We start from the raw sequence: 17,460 nt of genomic DNA, 5'->3' as shown, positions 1-17,460 counted from the left end.
AAAGGGTAGCCTTGGTCCAATTGCTTTAGACAAGGAGAAACGGGGGAAACTGTGCATTCACAGGAGTTACTCCTATTATGAGAATATGTATGTAAGTCAGTTGTGAACATGCTTTCCAATTGGAGTACTACTCCAAAGATTTTTTGAAGGAGATGCAAGCAATTCCAAATGTATATTTTGTATGTGGAAGAAATGCATATGTGAAGTTACCAGATAATTGGTACGGATCATGCTATTTAGCAATTGTCTTCCCCAAAATATACCATGTTGAGAATCTAGAAACGACAAAGAGAGGAATACCGACAAGAGGGAGGAGAGATCTAGGTGCTGAAGAGGTAGTTGGGGATGTATTTGGTGCTGCATTCCCTCTCTTGGGATTGATACTGAATGACATAAAAATTAGAAGATTGGCTACAGTCGTAGATAGGTTATCTGCCAGTACTGCTAGATCCTTAATGCTGGTGGAGGGAGAGATGCAATCGATAAGAGCAATGGTTCTTCAGAACCAACTTGCTTTAGATGTTCTGTTAGCCAAGGAGGGCGGAGTCTGTAAGGCTTTGAAGGTCCAGGAATGTTGCACTTACATTCCAGACAATTCAAAACCTCTAGAGAAATACATACGAAATATTACTGCGATTCATCATGAAATTGAGGATCTGACAAAGATAAATGTGTGGGAAAAAGTAGGCCAAGGAATGGGTAATGTTGGAGGTTGGTTTGCCAACCTAGGAAAGGGTATCATTTGGTACATATTGAAACCCATCATCATAATTGTGATTTGTGTGATCACTTTGTGGGGATTGGTGCGACTGTACCAATGGTATAGAGCAAACAGGTTGCAGAGATCCATGAGGGAACAGGAGAAAAGACTGACTGCGATGCAGGATACACAATATAAGAGTCTGAAGGCTCTAGAGACAATGAAACGTGGGGGTATTGCAACAACTTCAGTCTGAAAGATCCTACATTTTAGAGATGGTGTTTTGATGGTGATGACTCCTGAAAGTCATCAAAGGGGGACTGAGAGAGCACAAATCTGAAAAATGTATAAGTACACCATATTTACAAGCACGTAGTGTTAGTTTAAATTGTATTGCACAAGAGTGTCAACTTATATAGTGAAAAAATATGAGTGTTTGTTTTAATTAGAATAGATGCATATATAAGTGTGGAAAACTAATGTAGAGGTTGTAGAAATGTTAAAATGATGTTGGAGTCACACGTTAGATGACTAAGTGAAAACAAAATGTAATTCTGCAAACCATGAAAATGTGTAGGCCACATGGCATTTCACAGGAAACGAAAGATGCTGCTACACTTTTAGTGACGTGGATTCTAATGTCATTTGAGTGCAAATGTATTATTAGGCATAGTATTGAAATATATGTTTTACATAGATGTGTTATATTTTAGTATATGTGTGTTAGTTAAATATCGTTTAAACAAAGAAATTAAATGTGCATATTGCAGAGGCCCGTTTCATGTAATTTTAGTAGGCCTGAATAGAGAAAGTTGCTTCTTTGATCTGCCAGAGCTCGTTAAGGAGAAGTCGCACAGAGCACGAACGATAGGTCTGTACAAGATGTTTTATGACTCTTAGATATGGTAGAGATTGGAATTTGGGGCCTACCGAGAGAGTGTCTGTTTGCAGGTGCAAGGGGAACTTAAATCAGAAATAATGAATAGGCCCTTGTTCAGAAGTGCCAGGCACAGGCCTGTAGGAGTCTTCAGGAATTTTAGGGGGTACCGCTTGGACGGAGAGAAGCCTGGAAAGCAAGGTCAACTTTAATGAAGAGTCCAGAGGAGCACCAGGACGGAATTTGCCGCTCAAAACTGCACCACGTGAGAGGCGTCGACATGGGCGTTCCTATTGGAAATGTGATTTGGTATTAGGGATAGCACCCCGGGGTGGAGTTAGAGCAGATGATCTGAGGAGCCTAAGAGAGCGGATGGGTAGGCAGATAGAGAACTAACAGACTTCAATTTGGAAACAAAGACTAAGGGAAGTGTGTGATCTTCTTTGGAAGTCACCACTGCTGACACCTTTTTAGGTAAAGATCTTGTTAAGTAGGGATGTCACTTAGTCTAGTGTAGGGACAGATTTAACTTGTACTTTTCCTTTCTGTAAATGACTCTCAGGTTGCAACTCACAGCGATTCTTGCAACACTTATGTTTTTTGAGATAGTTTTGATAATTTCCTTTTGCCGATTGAGAATATTTAGAGAGTACCTTTTTGTATTAATACCTGTATACCTTTTGAATCTTATTCTGAGATGTTTGTATCTCCAGATACTTTTGACTTTGAATTAAAACTTTTTAACCTTTCCCAGTGGTAAGTGGTTCTTTAGAGTGGTTTAAGTTCCTAATTGACTAACCTAGTAGTAGATTGTCTTTTACTCAATGACAGGTACCAAAGATTCAGTCGACATGATTAGGGATCTGGTAAGGTAACTAGAGACCAGAAACCCCGCGTTAACACTAGTTAGGGTCAGTAGTAAATGATCATGATCACTCTCCGGTCTATGGAGTACCACCATATCCACTAATCTAGACCAGAGCTCTAAACTTATAAATATGTAATCGATCCTACTACTCCTGATCCCATTAGAAAATGTGGCACAACGTTCCATATCTGAGGGAGTTCTCCCATTGGAAGCCCTAATCCCCCGTCCTAAGGATAGGCTTTTCAATTGGAGCGCTGCCTCTGTCCATTTGTTAATTGGTGCCAACGAAAGGGACGGTATCCCCCAGTTTTGATCCTCCTCCATGCTAAGGCTACAGCCATCCAGGCCTAGAGGCTCAAAAGTGCAGTTAAAGTCACCCACAATAACCACAACACCCGAGCCAGGTAGGCCATCCATAAACGTGTCTAGGAGGGCGATGGTTGATGAGCCTTTCCCACTCGGTATCCCTCTTGCATAGACATTGATTAGTATCAAGTCCGGCTCACCCTCAGAGCAGGTCTTGATGGGAAGGATATCAGGGTTATCTATGGGTAGTTCCTTTATTTGGAGGGATGTCTGCTGCTTTACCCATATTGTCAATCCCCACTAGGTCTTCCCTTCCTTTTTGCGGTTGCCGCTTTGGCAAAGGCCAGATACCCTGGACGACAAATTGTGTCTAATGACCAGGTCTCCTGGAAGGCAATAAAGTTATACCCCTCAACCAAACAAGACCAATCAGAGGACGTAGTTTTGTGGAGTAAACCTGCAATATTCCAAGAAATCACTGAAATTGCAGAAAGATGCGGGCCCTTAATATAAACGGGTCGAGCGTCCCCGTCACACTCCCACCCTGGAGGGTGCCTAACCTCTTTCCTTCATGTCTGCTCATCTTGATGTGACTATAGAAACTAGTCCCAAAAAGTCAACTAGCAAATATAAAGGTCTCCCAAGGACTAACAAATGTGGAGAAAACTGACCTTGCGTGATGAACAGACTTAGAGGGGGGGGGGTCGGCCTGACCTCTTCCGGTCTCTGACGGGCTCAGACGGGTCCGCCCTTGGCCCGGTCTTTGCCCGGCATGTGCCTGCGCGCCTGCACGCGTACCACGGAGCGGGAGCGGCGAGGCGTGATATAGCCCCCGCTGAGTGCAGGCACAGATGAGGGCGGTTGCGGCACTCAGGCGGCTGGGACTTGGACTTCCTCGTTGGTTCAGAAATCCAGCAGGCAGGCAGAGAAGGTACGATGCGGATATGTATATATATATATATGTTCACTCAATAGCGGCACGTTTTAGAAAGTCCACCAGGCAGCGGCACAGACGGATAAAGGTGATCGGAGACTCTTCAGGATATTTAACCATCCAGTATTTTTATTTTCTTTTGTACTTGTAAATGAACATTGCAAATTCATGTGGTCTACACCAAATACAACAAGTGACCAGGACCGATGCGTTTCGGCTTCCTACATATATATACACAAACACACACACCATCACTGATATACTGTACAGGTATATCATACTAATATGTAACAACTGCATTAATAATCGTAGATTCACATCTTTCTTACTTCAGTGCAAAGATCAAATCCATGTTCATTACCTCAATAGAGTAACATTCACATGAGAAAAACACTTTTTACTCTTCGACAGATTGCATGTAACAATTACTTTACAGGGGAAACAACTCCCCTAATAACCACGAGGTCTCTTCAATGTGAATTTATCATACTGCACAGATTTAACCCCTTTCATCCTGTTTTTGGTTAAATATCTTTTGCTTAAATAAAACACCATGGCATAGACCACATATTTAGATGTGCTGAGTATAGCATGCTATTTCTTATCATTGTTGAGGAAGGGGAGAGGCATCATAGCTCACTTGAAGCTTCGCCTCTCCTGAATCATGCTCTCTCCCCGCACTTTTGCAATAAATAGCATACTACACTATGTGCATCTGCATATATACTCGCTATATATATATATATATATGTCTGTCTGTCTATCTATCTATCTATCTATCTATCTATCTATCTATCTATCTATCTATCTATCTATCTATCTATCTATCTATCTATCTATATTTTTTACCCCGTGAGTTTTAAGGATTTTTTCTTACCTTCTTCTTGGATCGCTCTGATTTCTTCGACATGTTCTTTACTTTTTTGTGAAGATGGTACAAAACCTTTAAAAGAATATGAAACACCAAAAATTACTTCAACTAGTGTGGAAAGTGAATATCGCCAGAATAGGATTTGTGCTGAAGAGTCACAGGCAATTGTACATATCATATATATTTCTCTGCTAAAAATCGGTGCTCATTGTGGATTTTGTGCCAAAATATATAGGGTGGCAACATCTTTTCATGGACTCTGAAATATGGCACTCTAGGATTTTTGCCAGAAGGAATGCCCTTGTATCTCAGGAGCCCATGCCAAATCATGACAGCAGCACAATGGAAAGGAGTATAAAACAAGACTCCATTAAAAAAGATAATACATTCAAGTATGTTCCAAAGTATGCAATGGTAGTAAAGAGTAGTTGATAGCACCTGCGAAAAATAATAGCAATAAATTACCTGCCCTGTGTTCAGGGATCCAATCTATAAGCAGAGACAGAAAGAGCAGGTGGGAGTCAATTTCCATTGGTGATTCATTCATAGGGGTGTTAGGGCATTGGCCACCCACAAGCTTCCACATCCCACAGACATTATTGTTCCTTCAGTGTTGTTTCTTTAATATAACTGTTCCCTCAGTACCACATTCCATTTAATGCTGGCTAGGGGGAGGTCTGCAGTGATCCTACTTGGGATCATGTGCGTTGAAAAAACAGAGTCAGGCAAGGCACTGAATTGAGATGTGCATGTTGAGCTGACAGGTGTTTTGACATGGTGAGCCCAACATGCATGTGTCAGCCCTTCTCAACCAGCTCTCTCTCAGGGAACCAGGTGAGAACAGGGACACAGCCTCTGATTGCTGATGAAATGCTCGCTTTGTCTGCCCGGCCAATCCTGGCTCTGCTCTCATGCTATTTCTTGCAATAAACAACACAACACTGATGTCACCATTGGCTAGGAGGTGTGAGATGTCGTCCCTGCAGGCCCGCACACTGCCCCGACAGGCAGGCAGCAGCATGGGGTCGGAAGGGTTACAGAAGATACCCAATTACTGTGTCTCTCCTGCACAGAAACACAGGGTTTCTGTATTCTCCCCCTGATACCTTGAGTCGCTGAGGGCACTGTGTGTCAGGGTGTGGAAGTTAGAGCACTACACGGTTTGCTTTGTCTTTTCTCTCAGGTCCTCTGAGTACTCAGCAGTACTGGACTGCTCTTGCTGTTGCAATGCTTGCAGACGGACATCCAGCAAATTCAGTAGTATAAAGTAATAGTAGCAAAGATCATCCTTTGACAACGCTTTCTACTTTTCAATTCTTGGCGATAATAAAATGATAAACCCCATTACTTTCAGTTAGTCAAAGTAATAAATCATTCACTTGTAGAAAACAGTGGGTGAGACTCTCCTGCTACTATTTGTGATTGTCTGATGAGCTAAGTATTTTGAAAAGGCTGGATTGTGGAGCATGTACCAACAAAAGGTCCTCTGGTGGTCTTGAGTTTCCAGTTCGTAATGAGAAATCCAATCTCCTCGTAGGAATGGAGCTATTTGTCATAGTCAAATGCTTTAGTTTGAAAAACACTTCTTGAACATATCAATAGTGGACAGCAAGGCTTGTTGGTGAGAGTGAGCACAGTACAGGAATGCACTATATTCATATAGTGTCACCAGTGCTTAATTTGAGCCGGTAGTTTCAGGTGCTCGGCACCAGCACTTAATTGTCATCACCACAATTATGACACTCTTGCACATGGTGGCGCTGCTCATCTAATTTAGAGATGAGCAGTGTAACAGTTGTTTACGAATACAATTTACAATAAAGAATATTAACACCTGCCATCCCAGACATTCCTTTAGCTTTGGGGACCTGGAATCATCTAAACTGTCGAGAGAGATGTCTATTAGTTCTTTTGGTACCATCATTGACAGCGATGAGGGGGCATCAGGTGGTGCAAGCTGCAGTGGTCTCCTGGTCAGGGTCCTGGCACTTATTATTTTACAAATTAAGCACTGCCAGCCACCAATATGAAATATATCCACATGCATGATGTTTTTAATAGGGAGTTCTTCACTTAACTGCCCTAGCAAGCGTGACAAAAAACGACCATGAAACATAATCACGAAACCTCCAGGACTCAAAGCAGCAGAGCTTCTGAGACACGATTTCTATGAAATAATAAAAAATCCATTGCCCAACCAGCTCTCCTTTTCACATTCTTCTTTATTTGCTCAGGCTGCAAAATTCTTAGCCTGTTCCATCTAAAAACACACTAGGCATGAGTGAAATTTATTTGCCTCCATTGTTGTATAGTGAACAATAACATGCAAAAATCCAACATCTTTTTCATGTTATTTTTCACAAATTCAATAATGTATTGTGTTTATATTTAGAGCTGAACTTGCCTTTTGTTCCAGCCTTCTATTTATGGAAGCTCAGCGCTGCTGCTGGTGTGTGTGTCACTTCGCCCAGGTCACTGTGGTTAACTACAGGAGGCCAGAGGGTTCAAGACAGAGAGGAGAGGGAGAGGGGGATAGAAGGATGGAGAGAGTGAGAGATAAGAGAGGAGGAGAGAAAGACAGAGACAATCGATGGATGGTAAGAAAGTGATAGATCAGACACTGGTACTGATAGGCCTGGTTTGCACACTTTGGCAAGGGCTGCTTTTGGGACCCCAACAGTGGCAGCTGCTGCAAATGTAAAGTGGTAGGGCAGAGCAGGGGGGAAGGGGAGTTGGGGAATAAAAATAAAATAAAAAGACTTACCTGCTGCTCCCACTGACGCTGCCGGCTGCCTTGGTGTTCCTCTCGGTCTGACAATCCATGGGCCACAAAGTACAAGTACCCCACCCAATCCACACGCTGCTGTCATGCGATACGTAGCATGAGAGAAGTGCCGGGATTGCCCAGAGCGGGCTGGTCTGATGCTCCCTCAGGCGCAGGGAGCCTATTCCTTTTCTCCAGCAACACAGCTGGTTTGGAGAAACATAAATGCGCATGTCAGTTTAGCTGCCCTAAGACGGCCAGCCAAACCGACATGCGCACTTACAGTGCCCATCACTCCTCCCCCTTGTCATGGCCTGTTCTGCCCTAGACTCCATCTTTCAGCTCAGTCAGACAGTGATAAATAAAATGATAATAATATTGTTTTATTTTCATTTTATTTATCATCTGCTGGCTCTGAGCAGTGGGGAGATGCTCTTCCGCTATTGCGGAGGAGCCACCCCTGTAACGCAGTCTGGCCCTACTTATGTTTGTCTTTTGCACTTGGTTTCTTGTGATTAGTAGGACTGGCGTAGTTGGAGTAATTTTGTATTACTTTTATGGTGCAAAATTAACAAATATTCTGCAAATGAACTTGCGTAATTTGGGCAAAAATGCCTACTGCAAGAGCACAGGAACAGAGTACGAGCGACTGTTTCTCTTCATTTTCTGATCATTTAGACCTATTTTCGCAGTGGAAAATGCATTACCCGTAGCGTTATGGACTCAAGGGTGCATTTTGCACCACGAATATCGCACTAAGCGCAGAACTAAGACCATTGCATAATTCTGCATAAACTTACATACCTATATTGTAATTTTATGTAATTATGCCACAGCAAATTATGCGAGTTAGACCCACCCCTATTACCTACATGGAAATCCCCATTTTTGCAGTGTGGGGTCTTGTATGACATCAAAAAAACAATTAGAGGGTATCTCATGTTGTTTAGCATGTTACCCAGAACCACTCTGTGCACTCCCAACCCCACAGCCCAAAGCCACACTCTCTGCTCTCACATTGAGAGTGGAAAGCCAGCACTGTGCCGACGTGTCAGTGCGGCTTTTATTTTCCCCTCTCAGCGAGGGTCCGAAGAGACCTTTGCTGATAGGGGAGAAACAGGCCCGGACTGGCCATAGCGGGCACGGGCAATCCCCCATTGCGCCGCACGGGTGGGGGCCGGTTTTGGGCTCCTGGGGGCCGTTCTTGTTACAGGGCTGTTTTTACAGTATAGCTGCAAAATCCGCCCTGTACCAAAATAGGCCGAAAACTGGCCCTGGCAAAGAGTTCGGCGGCACCTCCAACCTCCCCGAGTGGGCGGGGGGGCCCGCCGAGCACTTTGCCAGGGCCGGATGTGGTTCCCAGTCCGGCCCTGGGGAGAAAGCAGTTAGCAGAGGGACAATTCGGCCTGTTTTCTTCCGCCTCCCTCAGGTTGTAAATACTTGGAAAAGACAGTAGAAGCCAGAAAAGATGGCCAACTGCTATATACCCACCATGTTCTGGTCTATGGAGAACCAGGCAAGGCAGCAGAACAAAGGGAATCGAGTGCTCCCCCTGAGAGATGTTAACCACTATGGTGACATCAAAGTAGTGAGTTCCCAGATTCCGACCGGCTATTCACACAAATGGTTTCCATGGTGGAGCAAGGGCCATGGCATGACCACAGATAGGCGTCTTTAACCCAAAGCGTACAATGACACAGCAGTGTAGTGGTGGGAAAGGTAGCAAGAAAAAAAGACTTTGTAAACAGACAAACATGCCAAGCCTTCCTGCTGGTTCACCTAAAGTGACGTTTTAGAACAAGGTATAGACAGTGCTTAATGTTTTTCAGGTGGTTATTAGTGCACACCATTAACATTACTTGTTAGGAGGCGAGGATACTTGGCAGTCTGGATGAATGGAAAATGTGATCCTATCACAAAGTAGTTAGTTTGTCAACAGACCTTCACATCATCAGATAACGGACACCATGCAATTGCTGAGGACCCGCAGTGCTAATAATATTCAGCCGGCCCCTAATGGGCTGACTCAACCTGTCCTGCCTGTCCTACCTGCCACTGTAACTGCATGTGCCCTGCCTCAGATTGGCATGGCACAGCCCAGTCCAGATACCACTTGCCTTCTGACTGAAGCCATAGCCGCCCTCCCACCTCACTACAGCAGTACATCAGTCTGAGTCCATCTGCGCATGGAATCTTCTCCACTCAGTGCTTAATTTGAGTCTGTGGTTTCCGGAACTCAGCACTGGCACTTACTTGTCAGCAGCGGCACTTATGACAGCTGCCTTATGGTGGTGTTATTTATGTAATTTAGAGATGAGCAGAACAACAGTTCTTTATAAATTCAATATATATTATAAGAATTAATACCTGTTGCCTAAACCATTTTATAGCTTTGGGGCCTCGAACAGTCTGAACTATCACACTTTTTGCAGCGGGGTGGCTAGTAGTTGTGTAGGTACTGTCATTGGCAGTGCTGACAATGGCAATAGGTGGTACAAGCTGCAGTGAACTCCTGACGAAGGCCCTGGCACTTATTTCTTAACAAATTAAGTACTGTCTCCACTGATGATGTGGTGATGTAGGCAATAATAAGTTGTGTTGGCTATGGTCGTTGCTGCTGACCGCACACATAACAATGGTGTGCTCCTCCCTCTGTGGGTTGCAGTCATTGATTGTACATGAACAAAACTTCTGAGAGCCCTATCTGCTGCTGAGAGTGTGCTGCGCTCAGTTCCTGATAGAAGTCACAGAAAAGAGAGCGAAAAGACCCAATAGAGGGCAAAGTGTAGGGGAGCAGCAACTATTTTTCTACTTTGGTACTGAAGACTGTACATCGGATAGAGAGAGGAATGTACAGAGCCGCAGATGAGAGCCTACGATTTGATGGCCTTTTGGTCCCTCAAGATTAAAGCCTTTCTACAGTGAATAAAGCACCTAAGCACAGGATTTCCTGCATGTAAGATTAAAGCCACAAATGCTGATGCTAGTCCTGATGTATTCTTTGTAAGGCTCCATGCAGGTACTAATGAGAGCATGTCCACCCCATTGGTGACTTATGATGCAAGCACCTATAGTAAGTCCTCCTCCTTTAGAATTTACATAACTGGACTCAGTAGTACAGCAGCAAGGAGCCTATATTGTTGCTAAGTGTACATGTTCATGTCTATGATAAAGTTCTTGACGTATGCCTATATGTTCCATATATGTCATCGTCCTTTCAAATATACTCCACCTACTTTAAATAGTCCTAAAAGATATGCAAACAGATCTTTTAAGCCACTTGAACTCTGACTAATTCCCATTTCAGCATATGGTTGTATTATATTTAATCAACACGTTCAAACAAGTCAATTTAGCATGCAATGCGCCACAATTGCCCTAGATTTGTTCATCAAATTGTCACACTAAGATGTACAGTGAGCATGAACAGTACATATAGTTACAATTTTCAGGCAGTGTACAAATGGCAGTGAAGTCATTCCATACCTGCTGCCACATTTTAGTTGCCTGCCTACCTCCAGGGTTTTCTGGTGGGGTCTGTACTGGACACCCAGCTTTTGAGGTACATGGTCTCTCTTTGAGTCACGTTAGGTCTGCAGCCAGGCTCCCACTTATCATAACAAATCCTGAGCTATCATTTAGATACAGACTTTAAATAATTTTACCATGTGACTTTGCACATGTGATCTGGTGCCCTTTTGTACCTTCTACACAATATATCCACTGTTGTCCAATATGTCCTTGTCAGGATGAGCCACAAAAGCCATTAAATTAACCTTTGATTAGCACTCTCGTAGCTTGGCATAAAAGCAGTAAGGCTTAGCTTAGAGGCACCGCTGTAAAGTACTTATGCACTACAGAAACAGTAATAAAGTGAAAACACCACATAGGAAAAATCCCAAACCAATTTAGAAAAACAAAGTAGATCTTATTAAAAAAATGTATACCAAAACAACACAAATCATGTAAGTAAAATCGAAGATATTCAGTTAAAACGTTTTAGGTAAATATAGTGCCTTAACACCATCGCTGCTGGTATCATTCCTCTCCTGTGCTGGGGCATAATAAAAATGGGTGTGGTCATGACGAGCTCAGCTCGTCATGAGCACAGGAGCACTGTACTGCATGACGAGCTGAGCTCGTCATGAGCACCGAAGGGGTTTAAGCACAAAGCGCCACTTGTGGTCATCTGGTCCTGGTAGATGGGGGAAATTCACAAGTTCAGGTCAATCACGAAGGAGTGCAAGCTGGATACATGGACTAGGTTAGTTTCACTGAGTACGTTACCTTCTCAAAGCCCGGAATAAAGAGGTCTGTTCATGATGGAGGAGGCCATGAGGAGCAGGAGAGCATCATGGATGGTAGTTGTTGTAGTTCAAATAGCATGCTGGGCAGCATGACCCACCATCATCGTAGTGCAGGGAGCTGGTTGGGTGTCGCAGGCAGTTATTGCTGGAGCTTCACTTTGCTGATCACCGTGGGCTGCCATTGCTGTAGCCCGAAGAGCAGATCTTGCATTGACAGTTGTCACTTGCAGTTACTATAAATTGAAGAGTTGGGTTCACTTGAGCTTCAAGTTGGCAGTCATTACGGCAGCAGAGCCTTGGCACAAAGGGGCCTGTTCACAGTGGCAACAAGCCCAAAACTTCAGGATTACACCTTTTTTTACAGGAGTCGCTCAACTGATGCAGACAAGGATCAAGGACCCTGAGGAGGCTCCTCTTGGGTATCAGTAATGCACTACATTAGAGGCTAGCACGACCCAAGCAGGTCTAGTGCAGCAGGGTAATTTAGCAGCTGCAAGGAAGCCTCTGGAGCTTGTTGTGTCCCAATAGCTCAAAAAAGAGGTCAGCAAACTGACCCTTGGAGTCAATCAGGTTAGCCTGGGATGAAAGGAGCACATCTAGCCTTCCTTCTCAGAGAACAAGGCTGTCCTTAAGCAGCAGGGTGATCCTCTGATAGCAGCACATGTAATGTCCACAGATCCAGGAGTGTACAGAAGAGTGGCTCTGGATTGCCAATATGTGTAGCTGGTACACGCCTTTGAAGTGTGAAGTGGTGGGGATTCACCATACCTCCCCCACCTCTGGTTCGGGAAATTTCTTTATTTCCCCCATCAAGGCTCCAAGAAGTCTGGGGTAACAAAAGACTGGGGTGAGGTACAACTTTAACCCCAGCTATCCTGGCAGGATGGCCCATCCTGCCCATAGCTAGTCCATTTTGTGTCACTGACTGGGATGTATACACAAACCTCAACAGCAGAGCGATTCACAATCATGTGAACCCATGATACTGGTAGAAGGTACAACTGGTTAGGACTAGAAAATGCCAGATTTCTAATAGTGGCATTTTTAGAATTGTGATTTAAGTTCTGACTGTACCATTAAGGAGGAGTTTAAATTGCAATTGAGGGTAGACACCATATTTCAATCTGCTACTAAATAAAAGTTATCACTTATTAAATATAATAAGGTCAATCCTGTGTTAGTGAATGGGAGAGATAGGCCTTACAGTAGTGAAAAATAACGTTAAGTTTTTCATTGCTTTGACCTGTTAAACTTAAAAACAACGGTCCTACTTTTGAAATACAAATCACTATGGGCCTTTGGGGCCTATCTTAGGGGTAACTAGTAATAAAAAAAGAAGATTTATTTTGCCAGGTCAAAATGGCAGTTTTGAACTTCACTACATGCTGCAGTGGCAGGCCTGAGACATGTGTTTAAAGGATACTTTAGCGGGTGACCCAATGAGTACTGGAAAAACACTAGTATCATTTAATTTACAAGTTATGAACACATGTAGTACTATTTACTAGGCACTTATTAGTAAATTGAATATGCCAATTAGGTTTAAGCCAATGTGATCATGATTGAAGAAGAGGGCACACACATTTTATTACTGGTTAAGTTCAAAGAGTCCGTATGCCAACAAAAATGGGTTAAAGAAGTAAGGGACAGCCCAATAACCCCGCGTGAACTTGAGTCTGTATACACAGAAAAAACAGAAGATGCAAACAAGGGGAATATTCAAAACAACACATATGAATAACTATTAAGACAAAATTAAGCATCTATCACTCATTCAGTTCTTGTTATGATTGCATGTAAATTCAATTAAGAGAAGGAGAGTGTACCCAGAAACGTACATGTAAAATACACCGTTTTACAGATTACAATGAATATAACAAAGGAACAAAAACTTAAACAAGTGAAGTTGCATGACCTGTTTCCAATTCAGTAGATGATGAGAGAGTTATGTGTTCTGTCACACACATTTAGATGGCCCTAAGAAATTTCTATAAGAAACAGTTCTTCAAAAGTCAGGGGAGTGCTGATCCGCGAATGCCAAAGCAAAGTCCTTTGGTGGTGAACATAAAGAAATTTGCAGATGAAATAAATCTGATTGTACCCTATTCCTGTGACATACGTTGATGTTTGGAGCACTCAGGAAATACGTGAGAGCACCAACAGGACTATGCAGAGATAATAATTAAACAACACCATGAAGTAGTGTCCACAGAAGACTTTGTAAATAAATATTTTACATGTAATGTGCGTACACTTTCCTTCTCGGCTTTGAGTTTACATGCAATCACAATACAAACTTAATGCTTAATTTCTCCTTACTAGTTCTTTTTTTTTTTTTTTTTTATTATTTTTTTTTTTTATTTCAGAAATTCTTTATTGTATATAGAAAAATATAATTTTACATACAGGGAAGAGGCTTATGGCTGTGTAACCAACAGAATGAAAAACTCTGACGGAAACCCTTTAAAAAGGGCCAGGTCCATCAGATGTAGAAAGTCCAACATTTTTAGTAGTTTCTTGATGCAGTGGAAGACAGTGGAGGTAGGAAATGCCAGTGCAATCCTAAGAAAACGTTGGGGACCCCAAACTATTTAGCAGTGTGGTTGGTGCACCATGTGGGTCCTATTTTTAGGGCGAGCATCACTGCGCGTACGCTGTCTGCAAAACCTGCTGTAATCACTCCATAGGAGTGAAATTACAGCTGCTGCTTGCCATTGGCTGACAACTCCATCGCTGCTCCTTATTGGCCAGTGCTCCCAATTCATCACTTCCATTTTTAAACCAGGAGCACCAGGCAATTACAGTTTGCTTACACTGTAGGCTTTAGCTGGACTATTTTGTTTTCTTACAAGCGCCTCATTCAGCGCTTTACCTTTAATGACGACGGGGGCACTTTCTTTAGACATGGCACCTCTAATGAAAGGTGCACAGGCACTATTAAAGTGACAGCGTGGAATGGGGCGCGTTAAAAAAATGCATTTCTTTTATCAAGTTGAAAAACAAAAGATTTTTTTTATAAAAGCACCCCGTGCCACACTTTCACTTTACTAGCAGCCGCACCCCTTTCTTTAAATAAGCCCTGTATCAAGAAAGGCGCGTGGCTGCCATTAAAATGCGGCATAGGGGGCTTTTACAAACCAAGCCTTCACCATTTAATAAGTCTTGCAATACTAAAAGCATAAGCTATTTGTATTGTAAATAATAATGTAGCGCCATTAGCTTAACCTTTCTGTAATGCTAGACCTATTGCATTGCAAATGCTTGTTTGTTGTTGTTGGTCGTTTTTAGTCAGACAGAGCACAAGCTTGGGAAAAAATAAGTTATAACGTGCCTCTGCCTTGCTATGGTGATTCAAGTGTTCTAGCAAAGTAACTCACTGCCTAAAATGAAACACTTGTGAAGAGATGTTCCATACATACAGGCTTGTTAAATAAATAAACAACTAGATCCAGCCATGTGTGGCATAACAACCCAGATCTCCTTAAAACCAAAATCCATGACCTAAGAATAGGAGCTATGTACTTGTTCTGATATGGGTTGTTGCAGTGGTAAGCAGGAACCTTACAACAGCTGTGCGAAGGTGTTGGAAAGTGAGGATCTCCATCCTCTGAAAGAAAAAGGCACCAACACGTTGTGTTTTATTGACCCTTAGAACATCCCAATTCTGAGGGGTATCATGCTGGTGTCTTCCTTCAAAGGGCCTGATTACAAATGGGTCAGTTAATTCCGACCTGTGCATAAACTCCTGTTTACGCAAGTATTGGAATTACAAGTTTTGTTTTATTTAGCGCATTTGATGAGATGCTTTAAATGACTCAAACTTCATTAAATTTCAGCAGGTCAAACCTGGTGAAATTTAACAAGGAAAATTGCATGGTATTTACAGTACCACATGGATTTTAGTGCGTTAAACAGCAAAATCTGCTTGTTATTCCCCACAAACTTGTAATGTGTTATTTACCACACACAATAAATAACATACCATGTGGTATTGTTATTTATCATGTGCGATACATAACACCAAAAATTGCAATCAGGGCTTATTCCCCTGATTATGACTTCGGTCAATTTAGTCCAACCTCTGCATAAACCCCTGTTTGTGCATGGGTTGGAAGTAAGAGTTGGTAGGTATTTAACACATCCAAGAATTACTGGATGTGTCATATACCCCAACCTTCATTAATTTTGAGCAGGTCAAACTGGCTGAAATTTAATGGGGGAAAATCATAATATATTTACTGGAGAGTGCTGATTTTGGTGTGTTAAAACACCAAAATCCGCATGTTATTGTTTGCTGTTGTGTGTCTGGCGACAGCTCTGGGTGGGTAGAATCAACAATAACAGCCGGACCAGAGCTCAGGCACAGAACAAATGGAAAAACAACAGTTGATGGACAGAATGCAGAACAATGTCATACATTCACCCCAGTACAGAGATCTGGGCCTAAATCCATCGTTTTTTTGCTTACCACACCACCCCAGTTCAAACATAGCCATATGCAAATCAGCCTTGTCCCTGTGCCTCATGGGAACAGTCCAGCCCGAACTGCCAAGCCATGTCTTCCCTGGACCGGAATCAAGCATCCTAGGACCGGTTTCTGGCTATCAGCCGTCTTCAGCCAGGATAGCTTGACTCCAGTGGTGTGGAGAGCACGGGACTCACGTCTGAGCATACCTGTCACACTCGGGGTGACAAATGCAAAAACAACAGTTGATGGACAGAATGCAGAACAATGTCATACATTCACCCCAGTACAGAGATATGGGCCTAAATCCATTGTTTCTTTGCTCACCACACCACCCCAGTTCAAACATGGCCATATGCAAATCAGCCTTGTCCCTGTGCCTCATGGGAACAGTCCAGCCCGAACTGCCAAGCCATGTCTTCCCTGGACCGGAATCAAGCATCCTAGGACCGGTTTCTGGCTATCAGCCGTCTTCAGCCAGGATAGCTTGACTCCAGTGGTGTGGAGAGCACGGGACTCACGTCTGAGCATACCTGTCCCACTCGGGGTGACAAATGCAAAAACAACAGTTGATGGACAGAATGCAGAACAATGTCATACATTCACCCCTGTACAGAGATATGGGCCTAAATCCATCGTTTTTATGCTCACCACACCACCCTAGTTCAAACATGGCCATATGCAAATCAGCCTTGTCCCTGTGCCTCATGGGAACAGTCCAGCCCGAACTGTCAAGCCATGTCTTCCCTGGACCGGAATCAAGCATCCTAGGACCGGTTTCTGGCTATCAGCCGTCTTCAGTCAGGATAGCTTGACTCCAGTGGTGTGGAGAGCACGGGACTCACGTCTGAGCATACCCGTCCCACTCGGGGTGACAAATGGAAAAACAACAGTTGATGGACAGAATCCAGAACAATGTCATACATTCACCCCAGTACAGAGATCTGGGCCTAAATCCATCGTTATTTTGCTCACCATACCACCCCAGTTCAAACATGGCCATATGCAAATCAGCCCTGACCCTGTGCCTCATGGGAACAGTCCAGCCTGAACTGCCAAGCCATGTCTTCCCTGGACTGGAATCAAGCATCCTAGGACCGGTTTCTGGCTATCAGCCGTCTTCAGCCAGGATAGCTTGACTCCAGTGGTGTGGAGAGCACGGGACTCACGTCTGAGCATACCCGTCCCACTCAGGGTGACAAATGCAAAAACAACAGTCGATGGACAGAATGCAGAACAATGTCATACATTCACCCCAGTACAGAACAAATGGTTCCAGTTCATTCTATAAATAGTACCAAGCCTTTGTTTAGACAGAGGAACAGTTTGATGGGTTGTTGAGGTCACCACATGACAGAATTCTGGCCA

At 43.3% G+C, this 17,460-nt stretch overlaps 1 protein-coding gene across 1 annotated transcript in view; it reads right to left on the bottom strand.

Annotated features, from left to right (window-relative positions):
- The window catches only part of LOC144797740 (galanin receptor type 1-like), an 815,702-nt gene that overhangs the window by 773,062 nt on the left and 25,180 nt on the right, over positions 1-17,460 (bottom strand). Inside the window, exon 2 of the mRNA XM_078668483.1 lies at positions 4,563-4,628. Within this exon, the coding sequence (XP_078524609.1) occupies positions 4,563-4,628 (66 nt within the window). The remainder of the gene's footprint in view (positions 1-4,562; positions 4,629-17,460) is intronic.

Source organism: Lissotriton helveticus, chromosome 12, assembly GCF_964261635.1.
Source record: "Lissotriton helveticus chromosome 12, aLisHel1.1, whole genome shotgun sequence".
Taxonomy (NCBI): Eukaryota; Metazoa; Chordata; class Amphibia; order Caudata; family Salamandridae; genus Lissotriton; species Lissotriton helveticus.
Note: the sequence above shows the minus strand (reverse complement) of the source record. Positions and strands in the feature narration are given on the sequence as shown.